The sequence below is a fragment of the Macaca thibetana genome, chromosome 1 (assembly GCF_024542745.1).
Source record: "Macaca thibetana thibetana isolate TM-01 chromosome 1, ASM2454274v1, whole genome shotgun sequence".
Taxonomy (NCBI): domain Eukaryota; kingdom Metazoa; phylum Chordata; class Mammalia; order Primates; family Cercopithecidae; genus Macaca; species Macaca thibetana.
The window spans coordinates 118,136,708-118,153,386 of NC_065578.1; the positions used below are offsets into that span (position 1 = coordinate 118,136,708).

General features: G+C 41.0%; 1 protein-coding gene across 2 annotated transcripts in view; it reads right to left on the minus strand.

The window, feature by feature from the left end:
* Nucleotides 1-3,991: 3,991 nt before the first annotated feature.
* TBX15 (T-box transcription factor 15) overlaps nt 3,992-16,679 on the minus strand; it is a 106,241-nt gene continuing 93,553 nt past the window's right edge. For both annotated transcript variants that reach the window (XM_050748587.1, XM_050748593.1), the window contains exon 8: nt 3,992-6,459. In XM_050748587.1, coding sequence (XP_050604544.1) covers nt 5,675-6,459 — 785 coding nt within the window. In that variant the 3' untranslated portion in view covers nt 3,992-5,674. The remainder of the gene's footprint in view (nt 6,460-16,679) is intronic.

Below are 16,679 nucleotides of genomic sequence, written 5' to 3' on the forward strand. Positions count from 1 at the left end.
CCCTACTGATGCTTTCCAGGTTGAAGGTTCCCATTGAGACACTGGAGGAAATCCTGAATTGCCCAAGTTCCAGAGCAAGGACATCTCACACAGGGAAAGGGAACCCAGAGGTCATGGTGCCAGGAACAGCAGGGAGAACTTCATGAGATTTGACTTAAGAAAATGAATATCCTCTGTTTCAATCCCACTACCATAGCTCATTATACCACACAGAGAACATGCGTCTTTACTGTGCTGGCCCCACCCTCGCACCAGGACACCATCCTCCTCCTCAGTTTAGGCAGTTTCCATGAATTCTTAGAAGTACGATTCAAGTTCAACTTTCTCCATGAGCCTACCACTTTTTATTATAGTCCCTATAAATCTCATTTTTGGAAAAATATAGTAGTGGAAAGGTCTGGGTTGGAGCCCTGCCTTTGTTACTTGCAAGCTCTATGATTTTGTGCACATTGCTAACCTCTGTAAGTTTCAGTTTCCCTATCTATAAAATAGGGATTGAAATATAAATCCTATAGGGTGGCTGCAAGGATTACAGGATATTACCTTGCATAATGTGTAAGACGTAATAAACACTCAATAAAAAATTAGTTTTCTTCTGAAATTTTGCAGCATATATAGTCTTTACCACCAATTTAATACTTTTATTGTTTTGTATGCATGTAGCTTGACTCCTCAACCAGGGTAAAATCTCCTTCTAGAAGAGAATGTCTCAGATCATTATAGACTACCAAGTCATATTTAATATTTTTGCTTATTAATTACTGTTCATCATTAATCTGATTGATATGAATTGGTTGGTTGATCACTAGTTTTAACCTTGCACAACGTTAGATAGAAACGTGTCTCTCATCCTCTAAGAACGTCATAAAATATTATTTTACTCGGGCTGTGTAGAAGATAGATTCACATTTTGAAGAGTCTCTAAATTACTCCAGTCCCAAGAAGACTTCAAAAAATTAGTATCAATACTACAAAGCTATTGTAAAGACAAAAATGCCTGGCCTCCGCTGATACAAGACCAGCTGAGCACATCTTCCAGTGAGGCATGGCTGCCCTCAGCACAAGTTACAGTAAGCCAATTCTAAGAAAATGGCTATATTTATACTAGCTCAAACATCACCCTCTGAGAGCAGCCCTCTTAGAAACTCCTATCTAAATAAGCCTTCATTTTCATTGCCCAGTCATTCTCCATCATTTTATTATTTTTAATTTCCTCAAAGTCATCATTGCAATCTGAAATTATTCATTTACTTGCTAGTGTATTCAATATCAGTCTCCCACCAGACCATGAGTTCCTTAAAGGCAAGAACATATCTGGTTGTTCATTGCTACATTCTCAGTGCCTACAGCAGCACTTAACAAAGAGCATTATATATTTATTGAACTGAACCTGATGAACCTTGACATAGTTGTGGGGAACAAATCTCCAGTTGATGATCATAAGCAAAAAAGCTTTTGTGAAATGCATCTTTGCGGCTGGGTTTCCTTGGGAAGACAACTCTCCTTTAGCTTACTGAATGCAAATTGGTACAACAGAGCTTCTCTGAAATCCTCAAAGTACTAAGCAACACTTGGCATCAACCAAACAGCTCTGCTCTTGGATCTCAGCTCTCAAAACTCTCACTAATGAAAAACTATTCCATAGAAAAAGATACTAATCTATTGGCTGTAAGAAAGTTCTGGATATCTCTATCTTTATTAAATTGCTCCTTAAATTGTAATGCTATTATTTTTCCTCCAATATTTATTCATTGTACTGTCTTTTAAAATCTTATTTTGTTCTCAGCTCACCATTTCTTATTTCTATAAAAATTCTGAGCATCCTTAAAAGTTCAATAGAAGTTCTGCCTCACCAATGAAAACCATTAACCTCTCCTTCTTACCCTAAACGTCGTCTTTGAATTTCCAGAGCCTTTTATATCATTAACCTCATTGTGAATGGCTGCCTAAAAAGCAAGTGCTTTCAAGAAAGAAACCATGGTGTGTTTTTTACTCTTCATTCTCTTCATTCTGTATAATTGATGCTTGCTAGCTACTATTTAAATTTATACTAATCTACCACAGAATACTATATGAAAAACAATAAACCTTTGTTAACTTAGGTAGCTTTAACTTGGAGTAAATAATATTATTTAGCCATGCAACCATTTTTTACCATCCTTAAAAAAAAGGCTTTGGTCAACAAATTAAACAGTAAGTATGTATTGAGATTCTATAATAGATCAGGAACTGTCCTAGCTATTGAGGATGCAAAGATGAACAAGATAGCCTTTCCCCTAGAAAAATGAGCAATTGTAGAGCACCTTAGCCTATAGAAGAATAATCCTTCTAGTAAACACCCCTTTGTGTAATCGCTATGCCAATTCCAATAAATGCTCACTATTTCATGAAAGAGAATTGCATAGAGCATATTCTTCACAATTCTTTATCCAGTTTGTTTTTTAAAAAACATTTTTATTACTTCTTCAGGTACACATAGAAACATATGCCATAATTCAATGTAACTAACTTGGATTGTTCTAATTAACCCAAATTACAAAAATGTTCTGTATTTAATATTCTAAATGATTACTGAAATTATGATTCTTACTATTGGATGAAAATATGGAGATTTCTATGTCAAGTTTTCTGATTGGCATACTATGATTATCTACCACCCCAAACCTCAAAGGGTGTTAGATCAGTGAACAATGTTTGGTATGCTGCTAAATTTAAAAATAATAATAATAACCATAAGCTTCACATGTAGTTGTTTTTGTTATACCATTATGAAACCAAGGGGTGATGCAAGGTTTCCAAATAGGAGTGGTTTTCTAAGTTTTGAGGCATGTCATGCCCAGAGAGCCTACAATCTGTAGAGGTACTCAGTCAGTCATTGTCCAGCTATTTTGGCAATGATCTGATGGCTAATGGAATTAACTAGCATGCCACCCTCTGCAGTTATTTATAAAACCAGAGCAATGTATAAGGTTTTTGCTCTCCCAAACCAACCTCCATTTCCAGTGAATGGCTGTGGTGGTTGGAAACCTGAGCCCACCAAATCAAACCCTGGTGAAATGGGTCAGTGAGCAACCAGTGTAACAGTCCACCAGGAAACAGTCTGGAGTAGGGGCAAGAGGAGGAGGTTTCAAGTCCTGGCTCTGCTACTTCTCAGCCACTTAAGAATGGGCAGGTCACAGAGTTTATCTTTTACTTCTCCATTTGCAAAACAATACTTCCTGGCCTGTCCACCTTTCATGGTTATTGTGAGGCTCCAATGAAATAATATACAGAAGTTCTTGTAAATGGCATAGTCCTAGCCTCTTTATTAGTCTAACTTGTCAGTTGGTGCATGACAACTCCAAACCACTCTCCTCATGCTGCAGTGATGCATTCAAGGAGGATAGTGTATGCTTATTGTTCAATACACCAAACAAAATCCAGCCTCAGAGGCACTCTCACCTCAGTGCCTTAAGATATGTCTTATTTCCTGACTGTCCAAGTGCCTCGTGGTACTGCTGAATGACAGTGCTAATTGACCATAGGGTCAGATTGCCAGCTCCACCACTTGGTCAAATATTTAACATTCTATAAGCTCGTTTCTGGATCTATAAAATGATGATTCAAATATTACCTATCTCACAGAATTGTGGGAGGATAAGATAATCATGTAAAATACATGGTATAGTATCAGGTGACACACAGTAATGATGACAATTACTATTAGCCTCACACAGGTTTCTGCAGCTAACACGAAGGCAAAAATCCCATTAGAGTCAAAAGATCTGGTTTCATGTCCTCATTCCCTCTGTGACAGGCTGGATAATGCTGCCAAATTCATTCAATCTCTCTGGAATGCAGTTACTACATATAAAAGGATGCTAATATTCACTTCATGGGGTCTATATAAAGATCACATAGAGTAACATATATAAAACTTCTATACTCACTGTAATGCACGATGAAGATGCACAAGGCTGTTATTTGATTTTTCTGTATGAACAAACATGCAGAAAACAATTGCAAAGATTTTATTTAGCGGCTTTCTGTGCTTGGCACTTAGAAACAGAGTTCCGTGCATAAGGGCAAATTTTTATACACCTTTTCTTCATACATATTTTACATACCCTTTTATTGCCCTCTTTTTCATATTCATAATATTGGATTCCCCACTAGGCACATAAATACATTTATCTACAACACCTCAAAACCAGAAATCTTAATAATATCTGTATTATTTTACTTGGTATTATTTGCATTTCCACACCATTTAAAAATTTTAGCTTGCACCAAGCTTCACTTGCTTTCTTACCATTAAAAGATTTGAAGGGAAAGGGAAAGATGAAGGAAAAAACCCAAAACTTCAAAATGCAATGAACTATTTGATAAAAATGGAGATCTAAGGGCAGGTAGAAGGTATAGAAGACCCATCTGCAATTGCCTGGGACATGAGGGGATTTTTCCTGCCACAGGGGTAGCGGGCAGGCATTCTAGGTTAGGTGTCTGGATCCGGCACTTGGAGGTCAGGCCTCTATTTGTTGCCTCTGCTCTTGGTATCATCTTCCGAGATTGTAAAACTATTCCTTCTTCACTCCCTTCTATTTCCCTTCCCCTACCAGGCTGCATGCTGTGGAATCAGCACTTCCCATGTAGTGCACCTCTCTTCTGGATCACAGTGGTCAGAGCTGTAGGCTCAGGATGCATTCCTTGCTCTGTCCCTCTGACCAATGCCCTGACCATGCTCAATGTGCCAGAGACGTTTACTCCTCAGTAATGCCATGATTCTTTCTATAGCCTGTAGTGGGGCAGGCGGCATTTGGGCGGACAAACCAAAAACACATCTCCTTGGTGAATTAAAACTCTCATCATTGCTCACACTTTCTTTGTCACTCTTGCTCTCCACCTCTCTCCTGTTCTCTGTTCTTCCTGTTTGTCTTTCTCCTGTTCAGCTGTTCTTTCTCCCTCTTTCCACGGGCACCACTGGGAATATCAATGATAGCACACAAGTGAAGAGAGCCAAAGTTCAAAAGCAATCTTTTTCCGGAAGCCAAGTCCAGTTTTACTGATGTCTTTCCACTCTCATCCATGGGGAGGGTCTCCAGAATACATGGTTCATTCCAGAAGCAGAGGAAGCTGCAGGGGAGAGAGACTGGCAGCTACTGCTGGCCCACTCCATCTAGAGTTGTACATAGACAAATTCTTGGTGAAAGCACCCATTCTGGGCCTCCCTCCACAGAGTTCACCCAGTTCAGAGTCCGTGTGCGTGTATGATTGCATGTGTATGAACTGTGTATGAATATATATGTGTGTGCGCATGTATGTATTGGTAGGTCTGTCTGTATGTGGGTGTGTATGTGTAACTTTTCATGGCTGCCACACACTAGCATCTCCCTTAACATCATGACGAAGTGATTATTCAGTCTCTTCAAAGGACACTCTGGAACAGACAATGCTTTATAAAACTAAGGTCTGGGAAGGCAGGAGAATGGCCACTGAGTTGTGGATGATTCTACCACAAGTATCCCTCACTGGCTTAAAGGTGTCTCTAGTTCTTGGGGATATGTCATCCTCCAGAAAAAAAAAAAAAAAAACAGTTCCTGTTTTCTGAAGGCACTGGACTCCCAAAGAGGAGGATCTGACCACGGAGACTCTGGGGCCTTGATTGCCAAATGCTCCGTGGTGTTTGGACTGGCCTTTAAACCATGTGCACGGACATCTGGGAGGAGGAGCCTGGAACTGCCCCATATTGCCGGCCATCACAAGTGTTGGTTGCCTGTTGGTTATTGGGTGAAGGGCTAATCATGTGCATGCTGTGCTCCATCCCTGACGGCAGGTACTGCCTCTCTCCAAAGGCCCCGTTGGAAGGAGAAGAACAGAGTAAAGTGCTTTGAGAGGCGCTCAGTTTTTCTGGGCTTGCAGCTAGTCTAGGGGAAGTGGGGAAATTGTATCCATACAGGTTGTAAGGGTTGTGAAGGGAGAAGGCATTGTAGGAGCTCTGCTGCATGTGGCTGCCCCCGAACATGTGTGGTGATGAGGAGCTGGAGGCAGCATTGCCTGCCTGCATGACATACTGAAACTGGGAAGTGGGGAAGGACCCCAGCTGGCCACCATAGGCTTCCATCTTGCTGTTGCCAGGCAATGAGGGAGGAGTTGGTATTCCGGATATCAGGGATGGAGTCCTCTGAGGCATGAAGGTTTCAGAGGGCTGAGTGGCTGAAGTGGTGCCACTCTGAAGCCTGTTGTAGCCACTGTCACTCAGCCCTGGGTAGCTCTGCAAGGCAGCCATGTTGCTTCGGGCACATGGTGGATAATCAGAGAGGTTTAGATTACACAGCTGGCTCTCTCGGCAGCCCACATTGAAAGTGTTGGGGGCCAGATGAAAAGTTGGAGGAGAACAGGATGGAGATAAAAGATGAGAAGAAGCCGAAGGGGATGGTGTCCCAGTGCTGGAGGTGGTTGGGGAAGTGCCTGTGCTGCCTCCTGAAAAATAAAATGTGAATACTATTGAGACAGAGTCTTTTAAGATGAGTCTGCCTAAGTCATATGCAAGCCATACTGGAGGTGCCTTGAAATGTCCAAGATAAGCCTGATTTTTACAGAACCATTTTTCCTCTTAACTCAGCAGACCTATGCTAAGTGATTCCACCTGTGGACACATACACAGTCATACAGTCATACACACACACACACACTCACACACACACACACATACACATTCCAGAAGACCGTGATCAAAAACAACACTAAATTCTTTTGTTTGTTTCTCTCTGTAAGAGCCTTAGTAAGTCCTTTGTATAAAAATAACAATAAACCTTCCAAGATTCACGTTGCCATTTCTCACCATCAAATTCACTTTCTAAGAGACCTCTGCTGTCAGCATTAAAATCCACTAGCTCAGCTCTTCCCATTCTTAATGGAAATGCATTAAATATGTATTTTATTCCAGGGCTGTTGCCTGCTTTGCCACTTTTATTCTTCTAGCCAAACATGCAGGACACCAAAGCAGGACCCTAATCTCAGAGGAAATGGGGTAATGGAAGAGAGTGCCAAGTCAAAATTGAGGCCTGGGGGTGCACAGCAGTGGAGCCTGGGGTATGAGATTGAAGTTGCATCACATGAAAGACATTTGGGAACACAATTATAAGGGCTAGATTAGAATAAAGCAAGGCCAACCCAAAACAAAAGCATTATGAACCAGAGGCTCTGCTGATCTCCTTTTATGAGATCATGCCCATTCTCAGAGACTGGAAGAAAGACTGTAAATGGAGTCTTTGGAGTTTTGATATTTATGAGAACAAGAAGCTAAACAGGCCTTAAACTGACCTGAAAGTCAGGAGATCTGGGTCTGCTCACAACTCTACCACACTAACTGCCCAGGTAACCCTGGGCACATCACTTACCCTCTGCAGGTTACAGTTTCTTCATCTAGAGATGAGGAATTAACTTAGATCAGTGGTTCTCGGGCATAGAGGACCTGGCAGCTTTTAAAAATGCTGGTGTTCCAGGATCCTGCCTCGGATGAACCAAAGGAGAGTTTCTGGGCATGGGACCTCCATATCAGTATTGTTTTAAAAGCTCCCCCAGATGTGTAGGGTGGCTTAAGAACCAATCATACAACCCGAATTCCTCATTTCTAAGTACTCAGAATAGTCCTTCCTAAACTTGAGTGTGTATGAGAATCAGCTAGATGGCTTGTTAAAGCATAGATTGCTGACTCCATCCCTAGAGTCTCTGATTCTGTAGGTCTGGGGTGGGGCCTACGAATCTGCATTTCCAACAAGTTTTCAGGTGATGGTCCAGAGACCACACTTTGGGTTAGAGGAACTCCAGATTCCTTTCATTTCCAAAAGTTCCTGAATCTGTGTTCGAATGAGTTGATCTTACGACGTGTGAATGTTAGAGCTAGACAGGTGGATGACACACCAACAGACTGAGGACCAGTTCAATCCAACCTACTTCGGTGTGTTCTCAGATAGTTTAAGAAGGCCAAAAATGACCTTTACGAGCCTCCTCTTTCCCAAAGTCAGGAAGGAGTAGTGTAGCATCCGCCTTCTGTCTCATCCAATGGAAGTTAAAGACATGGGTGAGTGCTAGGGCTGCAGGGCCCTTTATTTGAATTCTGGAAAGAGCAGTTGCTTTGTCTTCCATAGAGAATCTTCCATGATGTAACTTCCTCCTTCACAGCAAGGTTAGGAGTTTCCCAGCATTGTCAAGAGCTGTGATTCCCCCAAGGAATCTAATATCCTTTAGATCACCTACGCACTCATGTTGGGACTCTTAGAAGATGAGCATTATAAAAGGGTAAGGGGCATTTTAGGTAGAAAAGAGCAGGAATAAGGTTTTTCTCAGTGAAGAGAATGTTATAAAAACTAGCAGGGGCTCGGCGCACTGGCTCATGCCTGTAATCCTAGCACTGTGGGAGGCCGAGGCAGGTGGATCTCTTGAGGTCAGGAGTTCAAAACCAGCCTGGCCAACATGGTGAAACCCTGTCTCTACTAAAAATACAAAAATCAGCCAGGTGTGGTGGTGGGCACATGTAATACCAGCTACTTGGGAGGTTGAGGCAGGAGAACCTCTTGAGCCCAGGAGGCAGATGTTGCAGTAAGCCAAGATAGCGCCATTGCACTCTGGCCTGGGCAACAAGAGCAAAACTCTGTCTCAAAAAAAAAAAAAAAAAAAGCAGGATTCCAGAGACATTGAAATACAAAGAAACCATCCACAGTGTGCTAAGGACTCAGGGGTCCCAGATGTGTCAATTAAGAGACAGATGCCCTCAAAGAGGAACCTAAGGTTAATTTTTAGCAGGAAAAAAAAAAAGCATTCAGCTTACAGCCATGGACATAGGTAGTAGTGCTGGCTATAGAAGTACAAATTTGGCTCTTGTTGTTATAATAGTTTATTCAGAGGTAAATTTTGACAAAGCCTAACTAATAACAAAAGAATTTCAAAAGAATTTCCCCCAATGAACTTTCAAGGAAGAATTGTATTTAATAGAGTCATTTCAGAAACTTCTCCTTCCTCATTTCTAATACTCAACTTAAAAATCCCTTAAAAAAAAAAAAAAGTAAAATGATTTTTATTCCACAATTTGAGACAAAGCCAACATTGTAAATACCACTGGGAGAAGGAAGCCAGCAGCTGGCCATGTTGGAAAGAGCCCTGAGTCTGATTCTAGGCTTATTAACCTCTGTCCAGTGCAGGCCACCTCTTCATTCTCATTAGCTGTGAAATCAGGGACTTGAACCAGTGGGCCTCAGTTTCTGTCCTTCTCAGCATATCTGTAACTGAGGTTTCAAGTAATATAAAGCGTGAATTACCAACAAGTACTTTCCATGGAATTATTTTAATATAATGAAAGATGTCTGGCAGGAGAAGATTCTAGAAGGAGGAGGAAGAACATCTCATCTGTCTTGTTTCTATACAGCTGAATGGCCAGGCCTTCTGTGCCTTGCAGAAATCTCAAGGATTTATTTCAAGTGTGTAGTTCTTCTTTGAGGCATCCTACACATTTTCCTTATTTTCCACTCTAAATGCCATGAGCTTCTCTGAAATAAATGCTATGGCACAAATGGAGAAACCTGACTCCAGCTGTAAAGAGATATGTGTTTTATGGGATAAGTATCTGATCACTTCTCTTTGAAAGTTCATCCTTGCTCTCCCTGATCTGGTGTTTATGTGGTCCCTGAGGAGACCACCTGTTCAGCATGCCGTACTGTCCTGTTATAGGTATATTCCATCAAGCACTGGTTCTAGCCCTGCAGCAGGAAGCATAAGGTGGAACAGACGACTTCCTACAACTCTAAATGGTTTTCTCTGATGGCCCAAGATGGAACGAGTGGTACTGATTTGAGGCCTCAATTGGTTTCACTACAAAAAAAAAAAAAAAAGATGGGGGGAGGGTGGAACTATTAACAAGTTACAGGGATTTCTGCTGAGCAGATGAAAGACACATGTTAAAAAGTTTGTAGTCAGCTTGCTTGGGCTTTTAAATGACATTCACTGGAATTGAGACTTGGTGGCCTGCTGAGCTTGAGTGGGTGAAGCCTCCATGTGAACTACTGTTTGAAGGAGGCAGGGGCAAGCCTGTCCAAGAGAAGGTCACCTTGCCTCCATGCACTTTGAAGAAATGCTCTTGGCCGGGCGCGGTGGCTCAAGTCTGTAATCCCAGCACTTTGGGAGGCCGAGACTGGCGGATCACAAGGTCAGGAGATCGAGACCATCCTGGCTAACCCGGTGAAACCCCATCTCTAAAATAATACAAAAAACTAGCCGGGCGAGGTGGCGGGCGTCTGTAGTCACAGCTACTTGGGAGGCTGAGGCAGGAGAATGGCGTAAACCCGGGAGGCGGAGCTTGCAGTGAGCTGAGATCCGGCCACTGCACCCCGGATGACAGCCTGGGTGACAGAGCGAGACTCTGTCTCAAAAAAAAACAAAAAAACAAAAAATGCTCTTGTGCACATAAAGTACTCAATACAGATAACAGCTATTTTTCAGAGTCCCCATAGAAAGAGAAGACTATGGTATTCATTTTACAGAGAAGCAAACCAAGATACTGACAAGTCTTTCTCCTCCTATGATCTAACAGCTTGTTAACTGTTAAATAAGACTGGAATTTCCAGCCAAGAGCAAAATGAGCACAAAGAGGAAGCCCATCCTCCTTGTTCATTTTCAACACTTGGCTGACTAGAGATTCTCATCACAGAAAAGCTAGGGCAGGGTGGGAGGCCAGGCCAGGCCACACTGATATAGGAGGGTAAGAGCTGCCGCTCAAAGCAAAGCGTGCCTCTCTTCCCTGTGCCATCCTCGCCTCTGTACCTGCCAGGTCCTAAGTGCTCTGAGCATCTTGACAGAAATTTTATTTAATGGGTGAGTGTGGTCTATAGGGTCAAACAAACCCAGTTCCAATCCAAGCTGTCTTACTGATTAAGGACAGAACCGTAGCAAGTTAGCATCTCCAAGCCTTTTACACTATTAAGGAATTGCTGATATCTACTTTGTAGAGATGTTTTGAGAAATAGATAAGATATAATAACATATATTACAAAGTGCTCATAACTGTATTTAGCACATAGGCATTAATTTTTTTAAAAAATAATTTTTAGTAGAGATGGGGCCTCACTATGTTGCTCAGGCTGGTCTTAAACTCCCGGGCTCAAGCAATCCTCCTATCTCAGCCTCAAAGCGTTGGGATTACAGGCGTGAGCCACTGCACCTAGCTCAGCACATAAGCATTAACTATTCTCTTCTATGAGAGAAGAGTGAAGGAAGGAGAAAGGAACTTCGGTTCTAATGTGAATGGCTCTGCAGTGTTGGACTCTGTCTGTGGAGCTAAGCATCTTGGCCTCTCCCCACCCTGATGAGCATTATGTCCCAACAGCTACATGTTTGTTGTAACATGCTAGAGGAACCTCCATTGCTGTGAATGATGGAACACTAGGCCAGGTAGCAGCTATGGCCCTACCTGTGCCACATTTCCAAAGGCTAACCTAACTCTGGTTTCTCTCTGAATTATCTGTCCATCCTCCCTCACTTCCAGTTCAGGACAAGAATGACTGCCCGTGTCTCCATCTTTCCTCAAATGAAGCAAAGTGGAATTGAGAGAACACAAATAGCTGGACTGTTGTCATTCCCACTATCCTTAGAGGTCTTAATTCACTTCTGAGAAGTGATTAAAATATAATGCCCTAAGTAGCTTAAAACTTTCAGGAGTTCGGTAGCATCTGTAGGATCTGTAGGTCCTGTAGGATCTGTAGGGTCTGTAGGATCAATCTCCTACAGCCCCAGCTCCCTTCATCTTATTTTACCCATGGGCCAACATGAGGCGGCACACATGAAAATTCATATATGACATTAACTTGCTCCAATATCCAAGGCTAATGGCCAAAACAACCAAAAAGGATACGTTTAGCAGTAATTCCGTATGAAGACAATAACATAGAATATACTTCATTTTACCATAAAGACAAGTTAAATGTGACCATGAAAATCCTGAATACTAAACCTGCTGACTTTTGCATCTCTAAATTGATCATTTCCAGATTGTAATATGAGGGCTTTCACATACAGTTTCTTTTTCAATTTATTTTGTTGTGCTTTTCTTCCTCCTCCCCCCAAATTGAAAAACAGTAAGGCGAAACTCCATCTGGGCTAGTAAAGAATAAATTTCCATGTAATTACTTGGTTCCATGAGCCAGACTCTTCTCTCGTATAATTCAATGGCATCTGTCTCTGAGGAGTGCTGATTCACTGTGTATCCCTGAGAAGTCTTCTTTGAGGCTTTCAAACAGGTAAGCGGTAAAATATCAGCACCCTATAGACTGATCCCAGAGAATAAACCCAGAGATCATAAAGTTTAATGAGCACAGCACTGTTCATCTCAACAAAAGAATTACTTAGTTGAGATGAGTACCATCCTCATAATGCAAATGTGAACATTAGAGTGCTAATAGGAAGCGTGTGGTTTCAATCTTAGAAAGATTCCTAATGAATCGTTCTCCATAAAAGTCAAAGGAATGCACAGACCTAAACTCCTTCTCTTTAAAATAGCTTTGAATATATTCATCCAATCCTCATTTTGCACATTGGTCCTCTGTGTTCTGCTTCTTAGATGGTCCTATTTTATACCTACCACATTCCTTAGGTGGACTGCAGCATTTCTTCACTTTCCATTAACTTAATTGTTTTCTCCGCTACTTGTTTTACTGCCTTCCTTGCCGCAGCATGCATCTGTTATCTTCATTTAGAATTAATCTGCTTCTTTCTGGCAACAGTATCTAGTTTTCCCACCACTGCACACTTTCTCCCACTCTCACTGCTTCACCCCTACCTTCAGGGAAGGCACATGACTCAGGCCTGGACAATCAAAGCATCATTTTCCCCCCTACCATAGTAATTAAAATTGAGATGACTCGATTAAAGGCAATTAGACTCAATGAGATTTTGGTAGAAATCTTAGGAGAAAGGTACATGCCTTTTCTCATCAGATTTAAACCTCAAAATATGTAGGTCCAGGGGTTCTGGTAAGCATGTTCATACCATGGGGAACCTGAGAACAAAGTCAGGATGATAGCAAAGTTGAGAAATGGAGTTGATGATCTTTTATGGGTGCCTACATTAAGCTTTGCCTAAAACTGGCTATTTGAGTCATTTCAGTTTCATGACCCAATGAGTTTCTTTTTTGCTTTGCCATTTGGGTTTTATATTATTTACAACAGTAAGAATCCTCATTGATATACCTCCCTAATTCTATAGGTAATTCCACTATGAAACTGAAGGGGTAGGAATATTAAGATAAAGTTGGAAGAGACAGAAATAAAAATGACAACGGTAGGACTAGACTGTGAACCACTTTGTCAAATGGAAGCTATGGATGATTCCTTCCTAAGACATGATAAATCACCTATGAGTAGAAACACGGTATTTCAGCTATGTAAATAGACATCTAGCTCTGTAAAAAATATCTAATAAGATAGTGCCTTTACTTTAAAAATATACATAATCTCTTAAATGGCTGCTGGCCTCATTCTGACCAACAAGAACAGGCTAAAAAATGAAGTGAAAATGCTGGCAACTTTTCAAGATGATTTTTTCATATTAGTGTTCATGACAAATAAGGAATATAATGTACAGAATAGAAAAACAACAGCTGCTGGGTTTTTTTAATTTTTCTAAAAGTTCAGTAGAAAGAAATGCACAAATCTAAACAAAAAGGTAATTTCAAAAAACAATTACAACCCCACAAATGGTGAGAAGATAAAAGAGGAGTGTCTAAAGACATCAAAGTGACCATTCTCTGATAGGTTTGTGAAATGCAGTTAGGTAAGACATAAAAGGAAGGATATATAAATAAAAGCAGGAAAAACAATGGTGTGATCTTGTGGGAATAACATTAGGATGCCTAGAATTAAGTGAAGTTTGTAGTCTTCCCTAACAGTAATACTCATATTTTTTCTTGTATTGGGTTTCTTTCTTTCAAAGTATATCACCTTAATTAACTATTCTTGTCATTATTTCTATCCCGAGAAGTCTTAACATTACCCACAACAGCATGAGAAACACTAATGTTAATTGACTGCATGAGTGAACAAGTGACTCTTACTTCTTAGTACTAAAGCTTCAAGGTCATTTTACTCACTCCCCATATTATACATACTGACACACAGATTCCTGAGACCATAAATAATTTTTCCCAACTTACTATCTTGTTATTTTCACTTAAGAATTTTGGGGGCCAGGTGTGGTGACTCATGCCTGTAATCCCAGCACTTTGGGAGGCCAAAGTGAGCAAATCATTTCAGGTCAGGAGTTTGAGACCAGCATGGCCAGCATGGTGAAACCCCATCTCTACAAAAAATACAAAAATTAGCCAGGCATGGTGGTGTGTGCACCTGTAGTCCCAGTTACTCGGGAGGCTAAGGCAGGAGAATCGCTTGAACCCAGGAGGCAGAGGTTGCAGTGAGCCGAGATGGTACCACTGCACTCCAGCCTGGGTGACAGGGCAAAACTCTCGTCTCAAAAAAAAAAGAAAAGAAAAGAATTTAGAGTAATTTCTTCATTTATTTTCTTCTTTTTTCTTTTCTAATCATCATGCCCTTCAAATTTTATCCCAAAGTTGTCTCTGGTTAATTTTTGCCAAACACATTGACATTAGTCCCTATGATATAAAACCTAGCAGAGTTTATTCACTTATTCAATAACTATTTGAGTACTGAATATACACTCAACCAACTGGGAGCGTCTGAACCCAGGGATTTAATCATGTGGGGAAAAAATAGTGAGAAAAATGTGGATAAGAGACATTAATGAAAGAATGACACAAATAAACAAGAGTTCACCTTAAGGAGACGTGGCCTACTCTAGATGGCAGGGAATTGCCCCAAGGAAATCCTATTTAAGCTGTGATCTCAAAGACAGATAGCACTAAGAAGGCAAGTGGGTAGCAAGGAGACTTCCAGGGAAAGAAAACAACGTGGCAGGAAAGAGCACACCATGTTTGAGAAAGGGAAGTAAGATGAGTGATGCTGAAACAACAGAGAGAACGAGGGGAGGTGATATAGGCTGAAACTAGAGTAGTAATAACAGCAATAATAAGGATGATCATAGAGAACATTTTTGAACACTCAGTAAATCCTAGGCTCTTTCCTAAGCACTTTACATTCATTAATTCTCATTGTTGTTATCTCTATTTTAGAGGTGAGGCAGCAAAAGCCAGAACATGCAAGGTCTAGAGACAATGTTAAGGAATATGTCTTTCATAGGTGCAAGTAAACTGTGGTCATTGAGCAGCTTTAAGCAGACTGGAGATAGAAGGTTGAGGCACAAAGATGTGTGTTTTGAAAAAACGACTCTCATTTCTACATGAGGAATGGCTTGGAAGAAAATGTAGAGACTATGGAGGACATTACGGTCATGCAGTGAGAGGCGACGTCAGTGCAGAGTGGTATGGTAGCAAGGAAGGTTAGAGATGTGGACAGATTTAAGAACTTAGTAATGGTTGGGCATGGGGGTAGGGCAGGGAGGGAAAATTCCGGGATATCGAGTGTTCTCCTTTCCCGTGGAGAGGGCACCAGGCTGTGAGGTAGATGCTGACTCGGTTTTGGACATGCTGAGCATAAGGAACTTTGGGGACAAAACAAAATATGAAATCAATTACTGTTTGTTTTAATGGGTTGAATTGAGATGCTCTCTACCCCCTATCAGGAGCTCTTCATGATTATAGTGCAGAATTAGGATATTGCTCTTCTACAGCTAAAAAGGGAGTGCTTTAAAAAAATTCTATGTGATTATTCACTGGTAAGCTGTACATATGGCCATTATCCCTCACCTCAGCGATAACTAAGATCTGTGCAAATCGGCTATGTTTTGATCATTACAGTGACGTCACAGTTCAATGGCTCATGTCCACCTAATTGTCCTTCTTTCCCAGTATCTTACTTGTATGACTTGATCAGTAGGTGATCTCTCTCACTAACCAACCTCAACTAATACAAGTCAAACTGATGCAATTCAGTCACCAACAGAGATACTCATAATCCTGACCCTTTAACTGCCTGACAAACACTGAAACACCCAATGGTACTGAGCTCTGTAGTGATGTCTGCCAACTCTCTTGGAGAATGGAGAGCTTTTGTAAATGGCAGGTCCCCTCATGTCCACAGATGGAAAGTTGGCAGTTCTGGTGGCATTGGTCCAGAATGATTCCTTTTAGAACAACAGTTATTAAACAGCTTGAAGTCACTGCTGACAAAGCTCTCAGTTTTGCCCACTCAAATAGCTCCATTATATACATGAGGAAGTTGAGGCACATATTTTATTCAAGGATATCCATCAGAACAACAACAGCATTGCACTTAGCTATAATTGACCTGGACTTTTATTTCCTTTTCCTTCTATGTTTATATTGCCTCAGTCACTTTCTCCAAGCATAACTTGCCTGGTTAGTTCCTTTCCCCTTGTCACTAGCAGTGTTCAGGCAAAAGCCATTCCTGAGTTAGAATCTTCATCTCCAGAACCTCCAGCCTCTCTAGACTCTCCAAACACATAAACGTCCTTGAGTCTAACTGAAGACATCTGAAGACCATATACTTAACTTATAAAAAAATAAAATATTGACCTATTGAGAGTTAATGCTCAAGTTGTTGAACAATAAAAACCATTAATAGGAAGAGCAAACTAAAATCTTTGTGGAAAATTAAAGCTGT